The following is a 20,037-nucleotide window of genomic DNA, read 5'->3' on the forward strand; positions in this document are numbered from 1 at the left end:
TGTTATTCAAATGATCTGTGGTGGTCGAGGATAGGAAAGAAAAATGAAAAAGATTAATACACAACAGAATTCAGCCTAAAAAATGTGTAGGCCTAAATCATGGTGATAATGTGAAGGTAAGAGAGATGGGCATAAGAGATGAATGAATAACCACAAAATCATATTCCACACTTTCCAGCAAGAGAGGCCCCCTGAGAACAAAGGAACAGTCAACCAAGGGCAAATTTGAATCAGCATCAGTAAAAGAAAAAAACTTTAGTTTGGTTTTTATGCTTTCTTCAAATGTAGGGCATTTAGAATAACTATAATTGGCATTTAAGAAAACTGATACACGGCAGAAAAGAAATGGGCAAAGCCTACAGAATCCTAAGTGCACAGTTGAAACGGTACATTGACATCCAGCTGTTATGTTCCCCTGTTAAACCCCCTACTCCACTCACCACTCCTCCTGGATTCCCAGTATTTTGTTTGTCTCTGTTTCTAGTCTCATGTCATAGTTTTGACTTCCATCTTTTAGCCCTCAAGTAAGTGAATTCTACTCTCATGGGTAACATCATGTCTGATTTGTTGTTGCGAAACTCAGGGCATTCACTTATTTGTTCAACAAAAATTTATTATGTATGAAGCCCCAGGCACCATACGACACACTGGCACTAAATACATAGTTTAAATGAATGTTGACTGTAATGCAGAAAAAACAAAAAGTTCCAAAAAGAATCCAAATAAATTCATGTACTATGATTTCACGGAGGATTAAGATGGGACCCTAACAATATTCCAGTTGTAGTATCGTGAACCATCTACCTCACCTATGGTGTCATAGCAAGAATGTGAGTCCACAATAGACCAGCCTTCCCTTTCCAAGGCCTACCAAGTTCATTAGGCATTTCCATACAGAGAATTATCATCTTAATTCTTTAAAAAGAACAAACCAACCCCAAAACACCTAGTAATAATGATTTCATCATCTTAAATTAGAGGCCCCCAAATAACACCATTAATAGGTGGGTCTTTATCAGTCCACGAGTGGTAGGCTTTTAAAACTCGGGCTGTTCATACCTTCAAACCCTTCGTAACTGCCAGGCACCGCGAGGCTGGGTTTGAAAAAGCTCATCAGGACAGTGGAGGAGCCCTCCTAGAAGTCAGCTAGAAGTCTAGCATGAGGGGGTGGGGGTGAAGAGGAGGGGGTTTTGCTTCATGAAAAGTCATCTGAGTTGAAATCCAAATGTCAACGATGTAAACACGTGTCATAATACATTTTATTCAGGTGGTTGTAATCACTGCCTGGATCATCCTTATCCTTCATGGTGTTTGAAAGGCCTCTCCCATCCTTAATTTGGCTCCCATTTTGAAAAAAGGAGCCCCTAGAGAGGTCCACCGCTCCCATCCCCACCCCCACCGTACATGTTCTGGGAAAATAACGGGCATGGAAGGCAATTAGAAACTTGTTTCGTCTTGAAGGAACAGCCCGGGCCAGGGAGGCGGAACCAAAATCGAAAAGGGATGCACGCCTGCCGCCCCGCAGCCCTTCCGCGAGCTCGCTGCGGGCTCTGCGGCTGGAGGCTGTGGCCATTCACAGGTGGTTGGAGGCGTCCCAAGAGTGAGAACACAGTCAGCGACTCGTGACGGGAGTCCCCGGACTCCAGGGCCTCGCCCCCAGGAATCCAGGAAACTGGGCGCCCTCCCCGGGAGCGCTGCAGGCAACCCCGGGGTACACGGTGTGCGACTCGGGGCACCCCCGGCTTTCTCCACCAAGCCCCGAACGGCGTGCTTCTGCGGCCCCGGGACCCCAGCGGAAGCCTCAGGGCCTCAAGAAACGACGGCGAGGCGGGGCTCCGCCCTCCAGCCCAACCCCAGAGAGAAAGGGGGAACTGTGGGGCCCTGGGGAGGGGCTGGGGGGAGGCGGGGGCGGGGGAGGGGCGGGGAGGGGAGGGGGAGGCGGGGCGGGGGGGAGGGGGGGGGAGGGGGAGGGGTCGGCAGGGTGGAACCCAGCTGCCCCTTCTCCCTTCCAAAGCGGAGGTCGAGCCGCTGCCCGCCGCCCCCGGCCCCTGACCCTGCCTCCTGCCTCCTGCCTCCCTCACCTGATCACAGAGATGAGCAGCCCCGAGGGGTCTTTGCTTTTGCTGACTGTGCCTCTGTATTTCCCACCAGCCGCTTCTGCCGCCATCTTGGTACCGGGCGGAGGCGGAGGCGGAGGCCCCGCGGGCCCGCCGGGGAGCGAGCGGACGCTCTGGGAGGGACGCGCTGGCGAGCCCGCCAATGGAGGAGGAGAAGCCCCTGGACGCGGACCTGAGCCGCCCAATCGCTGCGGTGGGGAGGCGGGACTGAGGCGGCAGGGGCCGGGCCGCTCGCGCCCTGAGCACTCTGGGAACTGGAGTTTTCGCCTGTGGCTCCGGGGCGCGCAGGAAATCGGAACCGGAGCCGCTCGAGGAAGTCTCTTGGGGACTGTCCGTCTGGTTTGTATTTATTAGGATCTAGTGCGGTGTTTTTTGTTTTGGGGGGAGTTTTTTTCCCAGTTTCGTTGTTTTTAGAATGTTACCAGATTTTTAATCGAGCTGTCTTACAACGCCAAAACGTGTGTAGACGGGTGTGTACGCTTACACGGGGCGGGGGGGCCGCGAGCAAGATTCTGCGTTAAACGCAAGTGGTTTAAAAAAAATTGACACTTCGTCGGGGTTTCATACATAGCAAAGCGGTCAAAAAGATCTTGCGATCTCTTGGAAGTCAGCCCTTGACACACGCAAAAAAAAATTTTTTTTGATAAATAAAAACGGTTCAATAAACTGCAAAAATAAGGCACAGAAATGCTTTTCTTTAGAGATAAAAGCTTATTCTCTAAAACTAAACGTTACTACATTCATTAGCTTTATGTGTGAATTCAGCTACCTTCCAGCGTAACTGTATTTCCAGACGATCCTAAAAATACGTACTTGCAAGAGCACACAAACAAGATATTGACAAAAAGACGAAAAAAACAAACAAAAAGGACCAAATTGCAGATTTTTTTCTTCCCAAGCTAAATAAAATATACATAGTAATAATGTACTTGTGCTTTGCTAATATTTTTACTGGTGGGCTTTTATATTTCTTTCATTTGACTCTTGGTTCAGTCATTAATTCAGAAGATGAAATTTTAAAAAACAAAGGTTACTCTGTGTATGAAACGCATACATCAAGGAACAGGAAGAAAAATAAATATGAAACGAGAGAAGGATACTGCTTAGTAGCTGAAGAGATTTTAAAGACTTCAGAGATGAAGAGAAAGCAAATTCAGAGGCTCTGGGTCGTGGAGCAACAACAGAACACATCAACCACTTCTATCAAAACAGCATACAAGTATTAAATAAATTGTAGACTACCCATATGAGGATATAACATATACTCATTGGAAATCATAATTTTAATGGCTCTTAATGAAAGTGAGATTTTCATGCTATAAGTACACAAAGCAGGTTAAATAAGTTAGAGAGAGAGAAGTAATTGGCCCTAGTGGCTAAGAATGCAAGCAATAGGAAAAAAAACCATGATCTTTGCAGTGATACAGAAAAAGCTTTTGACAAAATCCAATATGTTTATAACAATGAAACACTCAGAAAACTAGAAATGGAACTTCTTCAACGTGATAAAGAATATTTGTTAAAAACACACCGGTGACATCATATTCAATGGTGAAAAACTGAAAGCTTTCCAGCTGTAATCAGGCACAAGACAAGGATACCCACTTTCACCACTTCTATTCAACATGGTAGTGGAAATTCTAGCCAGAGCAATTAGGCAGAAAAAGAATAAAAAGCATCTAAACTGGAAAGGAAAAAGTGAAAGTATCTCTGTTTGTAGACAATATGATTTTACATATGGAAATCCTGAAGAATTTCTTTTCGTGATTAGAGCCAATAGATTAACCCAGCAGAGAGAGTTGCAGGATGCAGTATCAAGACAAATCAGTAGCAACAAACTATCAAAAGAAACAAAATGGGGCATCTGAGTGACTCAGTTAAGCATCTACCTTTGGCTCAGGTCATGATCCCAGGGTCCTGGGATCGAGCCCTGCATCGGGGTCCCTAGGGAGTCTGCTTCTCTCTCTCTCTCTCTCTCTCTCTCTCTCTCTCTCTCTCCTTCTGCCCTTCTCTCTGCTCATTTATTCTCTCTCTCCCAAAAAATAAATAAAATATTTTTAAAAAGAAATTCAACAAAACGATTCCATTTACAATAGCATCAAAAAGAATAAAGTACTTAGGAATAAATTTAACCAAGGAAGTGAAAGACTTCTACACTAAAAGCTACAAAGCATTGTATATAATAAGTTAAAGAACTAAACAAACAAAAAAAAAAACTAAACAAATGGAAAGTCATCCTGTGTCCATGAATTAAAAGACAATATGATTAAGATATCAATGCTCCCTAAAGCTATCTACAAACTCAATGCAATTCCTATAAAAATTCCAGTGGCCTTTTCTCCCAAATTGGAAAAACTTTTCCTAAAATTCGCATGGAGGGCATCCCCGGTGGCGCAGCGGTTCAGCGCCACCTGCAGCCCGGGGTGTGATCCTGGAGACCCAGGATCGAGTCCCACATCGGGCTCCCTGCATGGAGCCTACTTCTCCCTCTGCCTGTGTCTCTGCCTCTCTCTTTGCTCTCTCTGAATGAATAAATAAATAAATCTTTAAAAAAATAAAAAATAAAAAAAATAAAATTCGCAAGGAATTGCGAAGAGCCCCAAATACCCAAAGCAATCTTTAAAAATAAATTTGGAGAACTGAGTCTTCCTAATTTCAAAAGATACTAAAAAACTAATCTAAAGTGTGGCATTTACACAAACACATAGATAAATAGAATATTATGGAAAGTCCAAAATGAACTCATATATCCATGATCAATTGATTTTCTACAAGGGTCCCAATATCATTCAACAGAAAAAGAAAAGTCTCTTCAACAATGATTCAGGGGAAACTGGATATAAACATGCAAAAGAATGAAGTTGGATCCTATCTTAGTCCACTCAAGCCGCTATAACGTAATACCACAGACTGAGTAGCTTATAAACAACAGTAATTTATTTCTTGAAGTTCTGGAGGCTTGGAGTCCAAGACTAAGACACCAGCATACTCACATTCCAGTAAAGACCCTGTTCCTGCTTCATGGCCAGCGCCTTCACACTGCACCCTCAGTGGTGGAAGGGACTAGAGACTTCTGTGAAGTATCTTTTATAAGAACACTAATCCCTAATCACTTCCAAAAGATCCTATCTCCTAATACTATCGCCTTTAGGGATTAGGATTCAACAAATGAATTTGCAGGTCAGAGAGAATACATTCAGATCCCACAGCATATAACAAATTTAACTCAAAATGGATCAAAGACCTAGACAGAGAAAATTCTTAGAAGAAAAAAATGGGGTAAATCACTATGACCTTAGGTTTGGCAGTGGATTCTCCTATATCACACCAAATCGTGAGCAGCAAAAGGAAAAAATAGATGACTTGGATTTCACCAAAATTAGAAGCGTTTGTGCATCAAAGGACACAATCAAGAAAGTAAAAAGAGACCCCACAGGGTGTGAGAAAATATACACAAATCGTATTATCCGATACGAGTCTTATATCCAGCATATGGAAAGAATTCTTACAACTCAACCACAAAAGACAAAAACTTCAATTAAAACTGGGCAATGGGGATCCCTGGGTGGCGCAGCGGTTTAGCGCCTGCCTTTGGCCCAGGGCGCGATCCTGGAGACCCGGGATCGAGTCTCACGTCGGGCTCCCGGTGCATGGAGCCTGCTTCTCCCTCTGCCTGTGTCTCTGCCTCTCTCTCTCACTGTGTGCCTATCATAAAAAAAATAAAAAATAAAAAATAAATAAAACTGGGCAATGGACTTGAATAGACCTTCTTCCAAGGGAAATATACAAATGGCCAACAAACACATGAAAAGATGCTACATAACATTAGCCATCAGGGAAATACAAATTAAAATCACGTGAGATACCACTTCACACCCACTAGCATGGCTATAATTTTAAATAACAGGAAAAAAATGTTGGCAAGAGTGTGAAGAAACTGGAACCCTTGTACATCTGCTGGTAAATAGTGCAGCCAATGTGGAAAACAGTTTGGTGGTTCCTCAAAAGTTAAAATTACCCCATGACCAGCAAATTGACCTATAGGTATACATCCAAGAGAATTGAAAACAAGTGCTCAAAAAAATCTAGTACACAAATGTTCATAGCAGCACTGTTCACAATGGCCAAAAGGTAGAAACAACCCAAATATCTATTAAGAGAAGAATGTGGTATAGTATATGGTTTATGATTGAGATATAAACAAAATGTGACATATCCGTACAAGTGAATGAAATACTGACACACGCTACAAAATTGATGAACGTTGAAAACATTATAAGTGAAAGAAGCGAGACACAAAAGGCTGCATGATGTATGATTCTATTTATATGAAATATCCAAAATAGGCAATTTCACACAGGCAGAAAGCAAATGTCAGGGCCAAGGGCAGGATACCCCAATGGGCCACTTGGGCATAAATATTATTTTGAGTTAAAAGGCAATCAAATCCCTGAAGATTCAGGAAAATCTCTTTACCTCCCCCTCAACTGCCTAAAAAGAATTTAAATAGAGGATCTGCTCCAGGTCCGTAGATAACCATATTGCAATCTGAACTAAGTATTAGGTATGGTAGATGGGAAGGAACCCAGCAAGGCCTGTTGGATCAAAGTCTTCCATGTGCTATCGTTTCTGAGTGCCCAAGAAAACATTTGTTTATCAAATACAGTCTTGTTCATCTTCCTATAAATTACATTCCTTCCCTTGGAAGCTCCAGACCCCATCCCCTCCTCCTTAGTTCAGGATGACATATATACCTCATTCTACCTGACTGCCTTTGGAATCTCATGTTTGTGTGGATTCCCCATACACACGACACTAAATTTTAGTTTCTCCCGTTAACCTGTGTTATGTCAATTTGATTTTTAGTCCAGCTAGAAGGACCTTGAAGGGCAGAGGAAATTCTTCTTCCCCAACATAGATTAGTGATTCCCTGGGACTCGGGGGAGGTGGGAATGAAGAATGACTGCTTTGTAGACACAGGATTTCCTTTTGGGACGATGGGAATGTTCTGGAACTGGATAGTGATGATTGTTCCACAATTTAATGAATGTATTAAAAGCCACTGACAGATATACTTTAAAATGGTTAAAATAATAAATGTTATGTGTGTTTGACCACAATAAAAAAATAAAAATAAAAATGTAGGTTGTGCAGTAGGACTACCTAGACTCAATCCCAGCTCTTCACTTACTGGCTAGTTACTTAACCTTTCTTTGCCTCAGTTTCCTTACTTGTAAAGCAGGTGACATAAGGAAGTCCCTTAGAGAGAGGAATAGTGAGACTGTGTGAGATATGCGTGTTCAGCATTTGGCAAATATCAGCAATTACTACTAAAGTAAGATACTAGTTTTATTCAAATATATCTGTGTTATCATGAAGTCGTTTTGAGGAGCAAGAATACAGCTATTTTTTTCCATTTTTTAACACTTTTCTGTGTTTTCCAAATTTTCTATGAATAGGTTGCCTTTCCAAACAGAAATGAACAAAAGACCTTTTTTAAAAAGCAAGAATTGGATAAGCACCAAAATAATGGCTACTTTTATCACCAACTGGAAAAGCAATTATGTGATCATGAATACACAAACCCCAGTTAAACCTTAATTCAATGAACTGCTTTAGCTTCTCTATTCCACTTCCTTTATATCCCACTTCCAGAGATCTTACCCATTGCACCTTTCACACTGCCTCTGTTCTAGGTGACCTAAACTAAGCCCAAACTTGCACTAAACTATGAACAATGAAAAAAAAAATCAAGGGAATGCTTTAGTGGGTCTGCCTATTTGTCACCTTTAGCCTTCAACCGCAGACTCCCCAACTCACCAGGCTACTTGGAACCAGATGAAATGTACGAAGATCTAAGGGACTGATTACAGACTTTGCTGTTTCTTTCTTTCTTTCTTTTTTTTTTTTTTTTTGACTTTGCTGTTTCTATAGGAGGGCTAACCTGCTGTACAAGAAAGTAAATGAAAAGGAAATGACTATAAATCACAGCATCTACTCAATGCCCAAAGAATAAAAGCATACGGGCTGCAGATGTTTCAATGGGATATAAGCAAGGAGAGCTAGAATGGCTATAGAAGTCTTCATGGAATAGGTGGGTTATAATTAAGCCAGACCTCCCCCGCCAAAAAATAAATAAAAATAAATAAAGAGAATAGAAACTAAAATACTAGAAGAGGAAGGAAAGAACCTTCTAGACAGGTGGAGGTGCAAAGTATAAAGATGCATCCTGTGTTAAAATAAAAATTTGAATAGAATAAGGGATTCATGGAAAAGAAATGGTGTCTTAGGGGAAGAGATACATGGAGATCCATTCAGAAAAGACCTTGAACCCCATGGCCAGGCATTGGATATGTTTATGCAGTGAGGGTGAAAAGCAGTGTATGTTCAGGTCTTGTTTTATGTTGTCTATTATATTGTAAACCGGGCAGACTGTTTCTTATTATTACATTTGTAAATATACCCAGAGGCTCTTAAAACCATGGGAACATCCAATTAAATTAAAATGCTTTGACCTCTTTGGATGAGAGGCTCTATATAAATCCAAGGTATTGATATTCTTATTATTGCGGATAAATGAAATGTGTGAGTAAGGCTACCTCCGCAGCAGATTAATAAAAGAATGCCAGGTCGGGGTGTCTGCAGGACGCCCAGCACAGACCAGTAGTTTAAAAAAGAGTGTCTCATAACACCAGCCATGTGGGCAGAACTCTGGAAAGAGAGCTATTTTACGTCCTCTTCAACGTTTCCTGCTTACAAGAGTCAGTTCATCTAAGATATAAAAAATGTGCATTAGGAATGGCTGAGGAAATCAAGGCACAGCCTGTAGATTAAAACCAAAGGAAAAAAGTTAATGATGCTTTCATCATGGAAAAAACAATGGTTTTATTCAAGATCTCAACTTACCAACTTTTCCAATTACTTCATTTTACATAAATCTTATGAAAATACTAGTTTGAGATACACACACTGTCTTCTATTGGAAGGAAACGTTGTAAGTAGATCACGATAGGCTGTACAATGTCCCACCTATTGATTTTGTTTGCCATGTTCTTGGTGCCTGGTGCAGCCTATGTTGTCTGACTGCAGAAGTGTGGTTTAATCTTCACATTGCATTTGAGTTTCTGAGCATTTTAGGAGGCTGGCCTGGAATAGTATTTTCAATAATAAAGTACAATTTTGTTATACGGAGAGTGTCCTTTGTTTCAGTGGGACACAAACCTGACTGCTGGTCGCTAAGCCAGCAACTGTACCCCAGCTTCTCTCCCAGATTCCAACATCCAAGTGTGTAAAATGTTCCAGGAACCATGCATAGTCAAATACCCTCTGGGACCTTCCACCCAGATTTGCAACTAGACCTCCAACTGAACCCACCTCTCCTACCCCCTTTTGTCCCTACTTGCTTCTTCCCATGTGTTTCCTGTTTCAACAAATGGCTCAAAAATCTGTTGGGTGAAAAGACAACCTATGTAAAGGGACAAAGTATTTGCAAATGATATAGCTGATAAGAGTCTAGTATCCAGAAAATAAAGAACTCTTATAATTCAGGGATAAAAAGACAAATAATCCAATCTTTTAAATGAGCAAAGGATCCAAATAGACATTTCTCCAAAGGAGATATACAAACAGCCAACAAGCACATGAAAAGCTGCTAAACATCATTGGTCATTAAGGAGACACAAACCCAAATCACAGATACTACTTTGCACCCACTAGAATGGTTATAGTCTTTTGAAAAGGAAAATAACAACTGTTGGCAAGTATATGGAGAAATGGAAACCTATGCATCACCTGTGAGAATATAAAATGGTGCAGCTGCATTGGAAAATAGTTTGGTGGTTCCTCAAAAGGTTAAACCTAAAATTACCATATGACCCAGCAATTCTCAGTGTGGGTATATGCACAAAAGAATTGAAAATAGGTTTTCAAATAAAAATTTGTATGCAAATGTTTATAACAGTACTATTCATAATATCCAAAGGTGAAAAGAACACTAAGGCTCACCAAAGGATAGGGGGAGAAACAAAATGTGGTATATCCATACATTGGATTATTATTCAGCCATAAAAAGGAACACAGCATTGATCAATATTACAACATGGACGAATCTCCAAAACGCTATGCTGAGTGAAAGAAGCCAGACACAAAAGGTCCCACATGTGTGATTCCTTTTCTATGAAATATCCAGAAAAGATAAATCCAAAGAGAGAGAAAATAGATTAGTGGTTATAAGAGGCTTCGGGGAAGTGAACATAGAGAGTGACATCTTTATGGGTACAGGATTTCCTTTGGAGGTGATGGAAATGTCCTGGACCTGGATCATATTGCAGACCATTGCAAATATGGTAAATGCCACTGAATTGTACACTATTACATATATATTGGCTATATATATATATACACACACATATATATCACAATATATAAATTATATATAAATTTATATGTTTTGTCATTTTATAATAATATAAAGTTTTAACATATAATGAAAGAGAGAAAAAGGAAGTGAGAGACTAAGCAAATTCTATCAATTTGACCTACACGATGGTCCTTAATTCCATCCCCTTCTTGGCATCCCCTTCCCAGTGCCTTAATCAGGACTTCATCCACTCTCCTTTAAAACTCTCATTAGTGTCCCATGTGTGACTCCTTTCTCTGACATTGCCCTTGTTCTGATCCACCCATCACACTAGTAGAAATCTGCCAGTTCAAATATGTTGTACATGGTGTTTGTGGCCTTGGCCGACTTGGAGCTGTTCTGTAAGGTTTGCTTATCAGAGAATGATTTAGGGATCCAACTTCACAGCGCTTTGTGCATTCTAGATGTTCAAAGCTTTTTCTTATGCATCATGTCTGATCTATCACTGTATTAGTGGAAACTGAGACTTTACATACTTTTTATGTGTTGTAATATTTCTTCACATGAATCTCTCCTATACCCTACCCCAATATGAGGAATCTGATCTTTTTACTCCTGCATTAGGAACCTCCAAGGACTCTCATTGCCCATAGCACTTTTACAAACTGTTTACTTGAGAACCAGCTCCAAAAGATCTTTCCAGCTCCCTTATTGATTACGCCCCATTATATCTTACTCTCTAGCCATGTCCCAAATATGCCAGGTATTCTTATATTTTCCTTTATTCTACATGCTTTTGCTCAGTCTACAATGTCTCTGAGCCCCAGATCCCCTATCTGTGAAAACATGACTACCTAGCTTCAGACTTGTCAAGAAACTCGGAGATAATAAGATATGTATGTAGGAAACTCAACATATGGTTACTTTTAAGAAAAAAAAAAAATCTTTTCCATTTACCTGGTTAAAATTCTGCTTCCCTTTAAAGCCAAAGGTCAGTAATTCACCTAAGCACTCACGTGCCACACACACATGCACACACCACAACTCTCTTAATTCTCTGTTAGCAGCAGTTACAGTAAAATAATATGGTTGTTATAGAGGCTGTGTTGTTTTCCTTTAGCCTTGTTCATTTGTAAATTTGAGTGCAAAAACAGTGTTGTGTTCATTTTCATACCCCTATTGCCTTCCACAGAGCAGAGTCTTAGTATTTGTTGAATGGAAATATCCTCTATACTCCTTTAATATATAATGGGTTAAGACCAAATCTTCCAAAAATACTTTAAAGAAAGTTAACCAGAGAGGCTAGTAAACATCACCACAGTCATCACACTGATAAGCGATTTAAACACAATATTTCCTTCAACAATTTTTAAAAGATTTTATTTATTTATTCATGAGAGAGACAGAGACATAGGCAGAGGGAGAGGCAGGCTCCCCACAGGGAGCCCAAGGTGGGACTTAGTCCCAGAACCCCCAGCCAAAAGGAGATGCTCAACCACTGAGCCACGCAGGTATCCCTCCTTCAGCAATTTAAAAAAAGATTTCACTGTTTAGTTGAATTAATTAAAATTTAAGTTGCCTTTGGGGAACAATCACAAAAATAGAAATCATTTTTTGATAGATTTATAGATTATAATCTCATTTTATTATATATAAAATCATGAGGAATGTTAAAATAGAATCAGCGACATCATTTCCTATCTGTAATTTTTCATACTGTCTGGATCAAAATCCTGTAATGTGCTGTCTCCACTTTGCACATACATAAGTGAAACAGTAGACAATACAAAGATACATATATTTGTTTTGTAAAAGTGCTTGTAGGTGTTTACTATGGAATGAAACAAATATTCAAAATGCAAAAGCTTCTGAATTTTTGTTTAAATAATTATTTGATAATATTTTTGTTCTTAGTTGGCTCATTGATGGTTAAAATAAACAAAAGATACTTGTACCAGAAAATTAAGTAATGAAGTTGTCTATTCCAAGATTTCAAGGATTAATGACTCCAGAAGTTCAATCACCCTGAAGTCACACCTCCATTGCAATGGGATCAACAGCAAGACTATCATTTATCTTCAGCTGTTCTAAGAGAATCTTTAACCATCTACTGAGAAAAATTTGTTATGACAATGCCCTAGGATATCTGGAGACTGACTGGGAAGGCATTGCAGGGGAACTGATTCACAAATAGGATCAATTATTCTGCATAGATTGAACATCTATTGAACAGAGTTGTCAAGTTGAATTGGCTCAGCTGAGGGATGAAAAACAGCTACCTACTGGGTAACTTGATTAGCTCTCCAAAACTAACTTTCCTCTGTTAGTCCTCTTTCATAAAAACCCTTGTGAAAAAAGCCATTGTATGTGTGGAGGGAGTGAGAACATAATAAGACTTATTTACATCATATAGATATATATTTTTTCCCCAACAGATATAGGAGTACATGTGTACAAAGAAAAATGCAAAAGATACTCATAGCTGCATGATTCATAATAACCCAAAATTGGGCAATACAAGGAAACACCCAATAGTGGAATGTAGAATCAGTGCAATAGTTATACAACAGGATACTCCAGAGCAGTGAAAAAGAAGCCAATTTCAACGACATACAACATGAATGAATCTCAAAAACATAATGTGGAATAAGCAAAGACAGACACAAAATAATACATACTGTATAGTTTCACCCATACAAAGTTCAAAAACAGGCAAAATAAACATAAACAGTCACCTTCTAGGTAAAAGGCACAGGGTAGCAACTAGAGGAGAGAGGTGCTGTAGTGTTCTGTTTCTTGATAAGGTGGCGATTACATAAATATTGAACTTCATTTCTATTTTATTTCTCATATTCTATTTTATTAACTTTAGTGATAACAATGTATTATTAAAGGAGCTGTTTGCTTTTCTGAATGTGACCACATATACTGAACTTCTAACTATATTTACATATGTTTTATATGCTTGTGAGAGTATAAGAAGCTGATAATATAACCATCTGGGTTGGGGCACCTGGGTGGCACAGTCAATTAAGCATCCAACTCTTGGTTTCAGCTCAGGTCATGATCTCAGGGTCATGAGATGAAGCCCCCACTACCGGTTCTGCGCTCAGCATGGAGTCTGCTTGGGTTTCTCTCTGTCTCTCCCTCTGCCCCTCCTCCACCTCAAAATAAATAAATAAATCTTAAAAAAAAAATACATGACATCATCTGGGTTGCCTCTTGGGAGGGAACTGGGTAGCTGGAGGGTAGGGATGTATTTTAAAGTGTTTAACCTACATTAATGTATTATCTCTTCAAACAATAATAATTTAGATAAATTATTCCAAGCTTTATCCTATATACAGACTTCTGGCAGAATTTAATTGTTCTGAGATTCTGGCTTTTACTTCCTTTGGTTTACATATGTCACCAATACCTTGCGCTGCAGAGTTCACACTGGTGTCCTGCTAAGGTGATAACAGTCCCTTGACTATTAGTATCTATTTGAGAAATACAGTGGCATTTTGTTCTTCCCATTTCCTATTCTTCCTATCCTCCAGCATCCTATGTCCACGTTCCATTTTAGCCTCCAAGACTCTTTCCTAAGATTTCTTTTTTTATTTATTTATTTTTTTATTTATTTATGATAGTCACAGAGAGAGAGAGAGAGAGAGAGAGAGAGAGGCAGAGACTCAGGCAGAGGGAGAAGCAGGCTCCATGCACCGGGAGCCCGATGTGGGATTCGATCCCGGGTCTCCAGGATCGCGCCCTGGGCCAAAGGCAGGCGCCAAACCGCTGCGCCACCCAGGGATCCCTCTTTCCTAAGATTTCATTGGCAATTCTGATGCAAGTTTTCAGGATTCCTGCACACCGTTCATTCACTTTTATACATTCTTAAACTTTTCAAAGTTTAATTAAATAATTGCTCAAAATCTCATCAAATTCTTTAATTATGTAAATAATTGCTCAGAAGCACCACTTTTATAAACACTTGTGTGCACTAAGTAAACGCAAAATAGATGACATTTGTTTAACTTTACAGGTTTGTGAAATTTTCACACTTAATTTCAAAAATATTAAGTAAATAAATGCTCAGCCATGCACACAATTCTTAAGAAACAGTCATTACCACCTGCTACCTGTTCAGTGCCAACATTTGTAAATTAATAAAATATGGTTTTCACCTGAGCACCAAATGTTGCATTCTTTGGCTGGAGTGATCATGTAGAAAATGTGCTCTTCTTCGGGGAAATATAAACAAGATTTTTTTTTTAATTTTTTAAAAATTTTTATTTATTTATGATAGTCACACACAGAGAGAGAGAGAAGCAGAGGCATAGGCAGAGGGAGAAGCAGGCTCCATGCACCGGGAGCCCAACGTGGGACTCGATCCCAGGTCTCCAGGATCACGCCCCGGGCCAAAGGCAGGCGCTAAACCGCTGCACCACCCAGGGATCCCTAAACAAGATTTTTATATATAATACATGCACATGCGTGTAATGAAAAGCAAAGTGCAGAGAATTATGGGAAAGGGCAACAAGGGGACCTACCACCTTAAATAGTAAAAATTGCTAAATCCTAAGCCTACTGAGTGGACTTGACAAAATAGCAGACGTTCTAAAATAATTTTTAACAATAATCTCAGTTAACAGATGGGAAAACTAAAATAGACACAGTGATTTGGAATGTGTCTATTCAAGGCTTTCATTCTTCTAATCCAGGAGAGATATTTTTAAAATTAAGAATGTTATGACACACGGACTGATCAAGTAGAACAGATGTCTCAGCCGTGGTCCTGGAGGTCATCTGTGGTGCCAGGAATTAAGACTTTAGTTGCTGCCGTCTGAGAGGTGTGAGGAAGGGAGGACGTCACGTGGACTCCCGGCAATGGCTACTCCCCAACAATACAAATAACATAACATTGTGTATGCTGGTGCTCATCAGAAGACCAGCCCTGTTCTAATCCCAGGAACAATCCTGATCTTTCCAATAACAAATGCCATATATATATATATATATATATATATATATATATATATATATATAGTAGGCTAGGTTCTAGAGTTTCTAAAAATGTTATTCCCAGTTCCTCTATAATCTTTCTAGGTAGAAATAATTTTTTAAAAAGATTTATTTTTTATTTGACAGAGAGAGAGCACACACAGGAGGAGCAGCAGGCAGAGGCAGATGGAGAAGCAGGCTCCCTGCTGAGCAGGAAGCAGACAGGACTCAGTCCCAGAACCCCCGGATCGTGACCTGAGCACGAAGGCAGACACTTAACCAACTAAACCACCTAGGCGTCCCTCTAGTTAGAAATAATTATTCCAGATTCTATCAAGAGGAACCATGAGATAGACAAATGATTTTCAATTTCCACATTCATTCAAAGTGACTTTTTTGGATATAAGAACAAAATGCAATCCATGAACCTTAATGGGATCCGAGATTTTCAAAAAGCAGTAAACCAATTATAGCAGACGTTCTTGAGATGGTTGTTGAATTTTAAATACAGACTGTATATTATCCTTTTTTCTTAGGTGTTGTGATAGTATTATGTGTATATAGGAAAATGTTCTTGTTTTTAGGAAATGTGTTTTGAAATATTTATGGATGAAAAAATCATGGTTTCTGTGCTGTATCTCCAAATGGTTTAGAAAAAAATATTTATGAGTGTAAATAGATAAAGCAAATGTGGCCAGATGTTAGCAATTGGTAAGAATACAGTTTTTCATTCAACTTCTCGGTAGGTTTGAATGTTTTAAAAATACAATATTGAGGCATAAAAGGAAAAGTATAAAATGTGTATATGGCCAAGGCATATTTGTTGGGTACTTAATACATACACAGCAATGAATCAGACATGGACGAACAGAAGAAAATGTGAAAATAGTGCTCACCTTGTAGTAACACACCAGCAGTTTGGGAAATAACACAAACAGGTTGGTGCCTACGATCTGATGTTACTATATGGTTTTAGAAACAAAGTGTTTCAAGAATAACTCCTTTGGGAAAAAAAAAAAAAAAGAATAACACCTTTGGTCAATGGTGTGGGAAGAGGATGTTTAATGGTGTTATTTAGAAAGTACCATGGTGTAGCTCAGAGAAGGATCTTCAGCTGCCAAACAGGAAGTGATACTTCCTGGCAAAGGGGGATGCACCAGTTCTATGATCCATCACCACCAGACAGGGAACACAGAATGTGCCAAAGCAAAAGCAGAGGCCAAAGAGACTCAAGTGTGTGCTGCACTCTGAGTGGAATAAGAGATGCTTTAGCACCATGCACCCATTTTTGTTAACAAGGCAGTCATGCAAGCAGCAAGTAATTTGTATAATACGTGGCAGAGATGCAAACCTTCCGTAGAAAATATGGAATAAGGATCAGCCCTTAGAGGTGATGCTGTGACAACATGGAACACATAAAAGGGGGGCACCTGGGTGGACAAGTAAGTTAAGCATCTGTCTGCCTTCAGTTCAGGTCATGATCTCAGGATCCTGGGATCGAGCCCAGCATCCGGATCCCTGTTCAGTGGGGAGCCTGCTTCTTTCCCTCATTCTCCCTCTGTTCTCTCTCTCTCAAATAAATAAATAAAATCTCAAAAAGAAAAAAGAAAGAACACGTAAAAGAGGGCACAAACGAAACCAGACCAGAGCCATTCTCTTCAACACTTCGGTTAATCATTTTTGCCAAAGTGTTAGAAGCTATGCTTTAGAGCATATTTAATGTAGGTGCCTAGAGAAAAATAAGCAATTTTCCTTCCAGAGAGTGTGCTCAGCCTTTCTCAACAAATCTTTTCTGCCACTTTCATCAAGTTCAAAGACAAGAAATTTGTCTAAGTATTCCTATATTCAGATACCTGGACCCAACAAACCCCATACCATTCAGTCTGGATCCCCCGTCCTATATAGGCTGAAGCTAAGTGGCCTTCTGCACAATCTGATTTCCACAGTTTTATTTCTGTCCAGTATGTTACACTAACATGGAGGGTGCCAAGAGTAGAGGTCTTAGAAGATTGGGAGCTGGGAATCGGAGTAGGAGAAACAAAACAGAGAGGAGCAAACATGAGCAGGAAACCCAGAAGGTAATGTGAGATTATGCAGGAAGGAAGGGTTTGCTGAATAAGGATTAGGAGTCACACAGGAATGAGTGACTGTGGGAAGTAAATCCCCTCAACGCACACGCTCACATCTTCACAGACATGCATGCACACTCACACACACATGGTTTTCAAAAACTCTGCAGGCTGTGAACATTTGCCTCTCCCCGGAAGATCAGAATTGTTCTTCCTACAATAGGAAGTGCTCCCAGGCTGAACTCCCCTTCACAGCCATCAATCCCACCTCCTCTATCCTTTTCTATCACTAAAATATAAAAAACATAAGCATCAGCCTGCAGCGAATTCTAAAAGGCCTTTGGCATATCACATTGGTTTTGCATCAAATTTATTGCTGAATTTCACTGGCTTCTGATCTGGTTTATTGCTGATTTTAATCTTGTTTGCTTTAGGCTTCTGAGTCCCACTGCAAAATGCCTAATACACTCTTTGTAGCTAGACACTGTATAAATAAAATGTATTATATTCCCATTATAACCACACTAGATCATCCACATTATGTAGCACCCATAGGTGGCCTACATTTTTAATTATTTCCCCCCCAAAACTCTAAATTACTACAATGAATTTAGAAACGCCTCTACTTCTCATCAGAGCAAGTAATTGAATACTCCATTATGATAATAAACCATTTTTCGTTGTAAGTGCTCATTCCCAGAGGGCTTTGCTGTGTGCAGTAAGGCTGCAGGCAGGGGCTCTGGAAGGACAATGTGTACTCAGATAACAATGTTTGTTATTTTGCCTTAGATCTTAAACCACATTCACTCTAACAAACTGTCCCAGTATCCTGTTGCAAAATGTATCAGGGGAGCTCCACTTTCTGGGTAGAAAAGCAATTCCTGGCACAAGGAGGCCACCCTTCTCATGGGAAATGTTATGGCTTGTTTTTAGGTACAAAGAGGGGAAGGCCAAGCGGCCTTCCTGCAGGTATGTTTCTCAAGGGCCTCCAGCTGAAAATAATTGCTATGCTAAGGTAGCATTTTTTTGGGGTGGTGTGTCCTGAACTCCTCCAGTTGGATGAGTGGATAGCCAACACCATGATGACTTTAGAGAGCTGAAAAGGAACTTTGTGGAACAGATTGATCTCCCCTATCAAGCCACAGGGGTGAAAAAAATCACTTATCAGTCCTTGGCTTCACATCAGAAACTCTTGAAAATAACAATAAAAAAAAAAAATAATGATGAAGGGGCAGAGGATGATTAGCATTTGGTCAGCTCTTCTTTCAAAAGCCCACAAGGATTCCTGATTCCCTGGCAACACATTCCTCCCCTTGCTGTTACAGCCCTCTGCTAAATGGCCCCAGACTGCTTTTCCCACCTGAACTCTTGATGACTTCCACATTCATCTTAGCTCTGCTCATGGAGCTGCTGCAAAAGTTTATTCTAGCTAGAAATAATTCATCTCAAGGCATCTTGTCTAGGGCGGGGCAGGGTGGGGCTCTTTACCTAATCTGGGTGTGGGAACCTTTGACAGCAAATGCTACTAAAGCCAGTTGACTTCCTCTGTCTATCCCTGGCAATACCTAAAGGGTTTTCAAAACAGAAGGTGGGATCCCTGGGTGGCGCAGCGGTTTGGCGCCTGCCTTTGGCCCAGGGCGCGATCCTGGAGACCCGGGATTGAGTCCCACGTCGGGCTCCCGGTGCATGGAGCCTGCTTCTCCCTCTGCCTGTGTCTCTGCCTCTCTCTCTGTGTATGACTATCATAAATAAAAAAACAAACAAACAAACAGAAGGGTTAACTGTCCGCATGACAGTGGGAGATTTATATACAATAATAACTAACAGTTGATCTTCAGCATAAACCCAGTTATAATTGATATACAATGTCCTTCTTTTGCACTTCCTATCCTTTTACACTAAAGGGCAATGTGTGCTGAATACTCAGCACAAAGGGAAGAAAGAACCTGTTCCCTGGTGGGTGGGGGGTGGAAGGGGAGGCTTCTGAGGGGGTGCCCCAAGGCAAACACAGAGCTTCTTTCTGAATCTGGTCCTTTGCACCATGCAGCCATTGTTGTGAAAGCACACGAGTGACCGGCAAATAATCGGTAGAACATTTGGCAGATAATCCTGTCTTCCACAGAAAATCATACAGATTCAAGACTTAAAGACAATTCTTCCACAGGAAAATGCAAAGGGGCAGGAGGGACCTTCTGCAATGCTAGTTCTGTTATTTCTTGATCCGGGTGATAGCTACCTAGTGGTGCTCATTTTGTGGAAATTCATGCAGCTGCATACTTATGAGTTGTGTACTTTTCTATATGTGAGTTATACTTCAATTAAAAAGCTCATTAAAGTATTAAAGAAAATTGAATATATTAACTGTATGCAGTAGTTGAAATTTTAAAGGAATTTTAATTAACTATGTAAATGGCTAAGTATTAATCAGCCAGTTAAAAATTTATCGTTCAGAATTTGCTAATTCTATAAAAATAGAAGATTTATAAACCGAATTTTAAAACTCAGGGAA

The 20,037-nt window shown here is 40.1% G+C and overlaps 1 protein-coding gene across 8 annotated transcripts in view; it reads right to left on the reverse strand.

Annotated features, from left to right (window-relative positions):
* Positions 1–2,199, reverse strand: part of EXOC4 (exocyst complex component 4) — a 744,112-nt gene extending 741,913 nt beyond the window's left edge. For 7 of the 8 annotated variants that reach the window (XM_038556468.1, XM_038556469.1, XM_038556473.1 and 4 more), the window contains exon 1: positions 2,082–2,199. In XM_038556468.1, the coding sequence (XP_038412396.1) occupies positions 2,082–2,167 (86 nt within the window). In that variant the 5' untranslated portion in view covers positions 2,168–2,199. The remainder of the gene's footprint in view (positions 1–2,081) is intronic. The other variant, XM_038556467.1, reaches the window with a different exon arrangement.
* Between the last annotated feature and the right edge of the window lie 17,838 nt (positions 2,200–20,037).

This window comes from Canis lupus, chromosome 14 (assembly GCF_011100685.1).
Source record: "Canis lupus familiaris isolate Mischka breed German Shepherd chromosome 14, alternate assembly UU_Cfam_GSD_1.0, whole genome shotgun sequence".
Taxonomy (NCBI): Eukaryota; Metazoa; Chordata; class Mammalia; order Carnivora; family Canidae; genus Canis; species Canis lupus.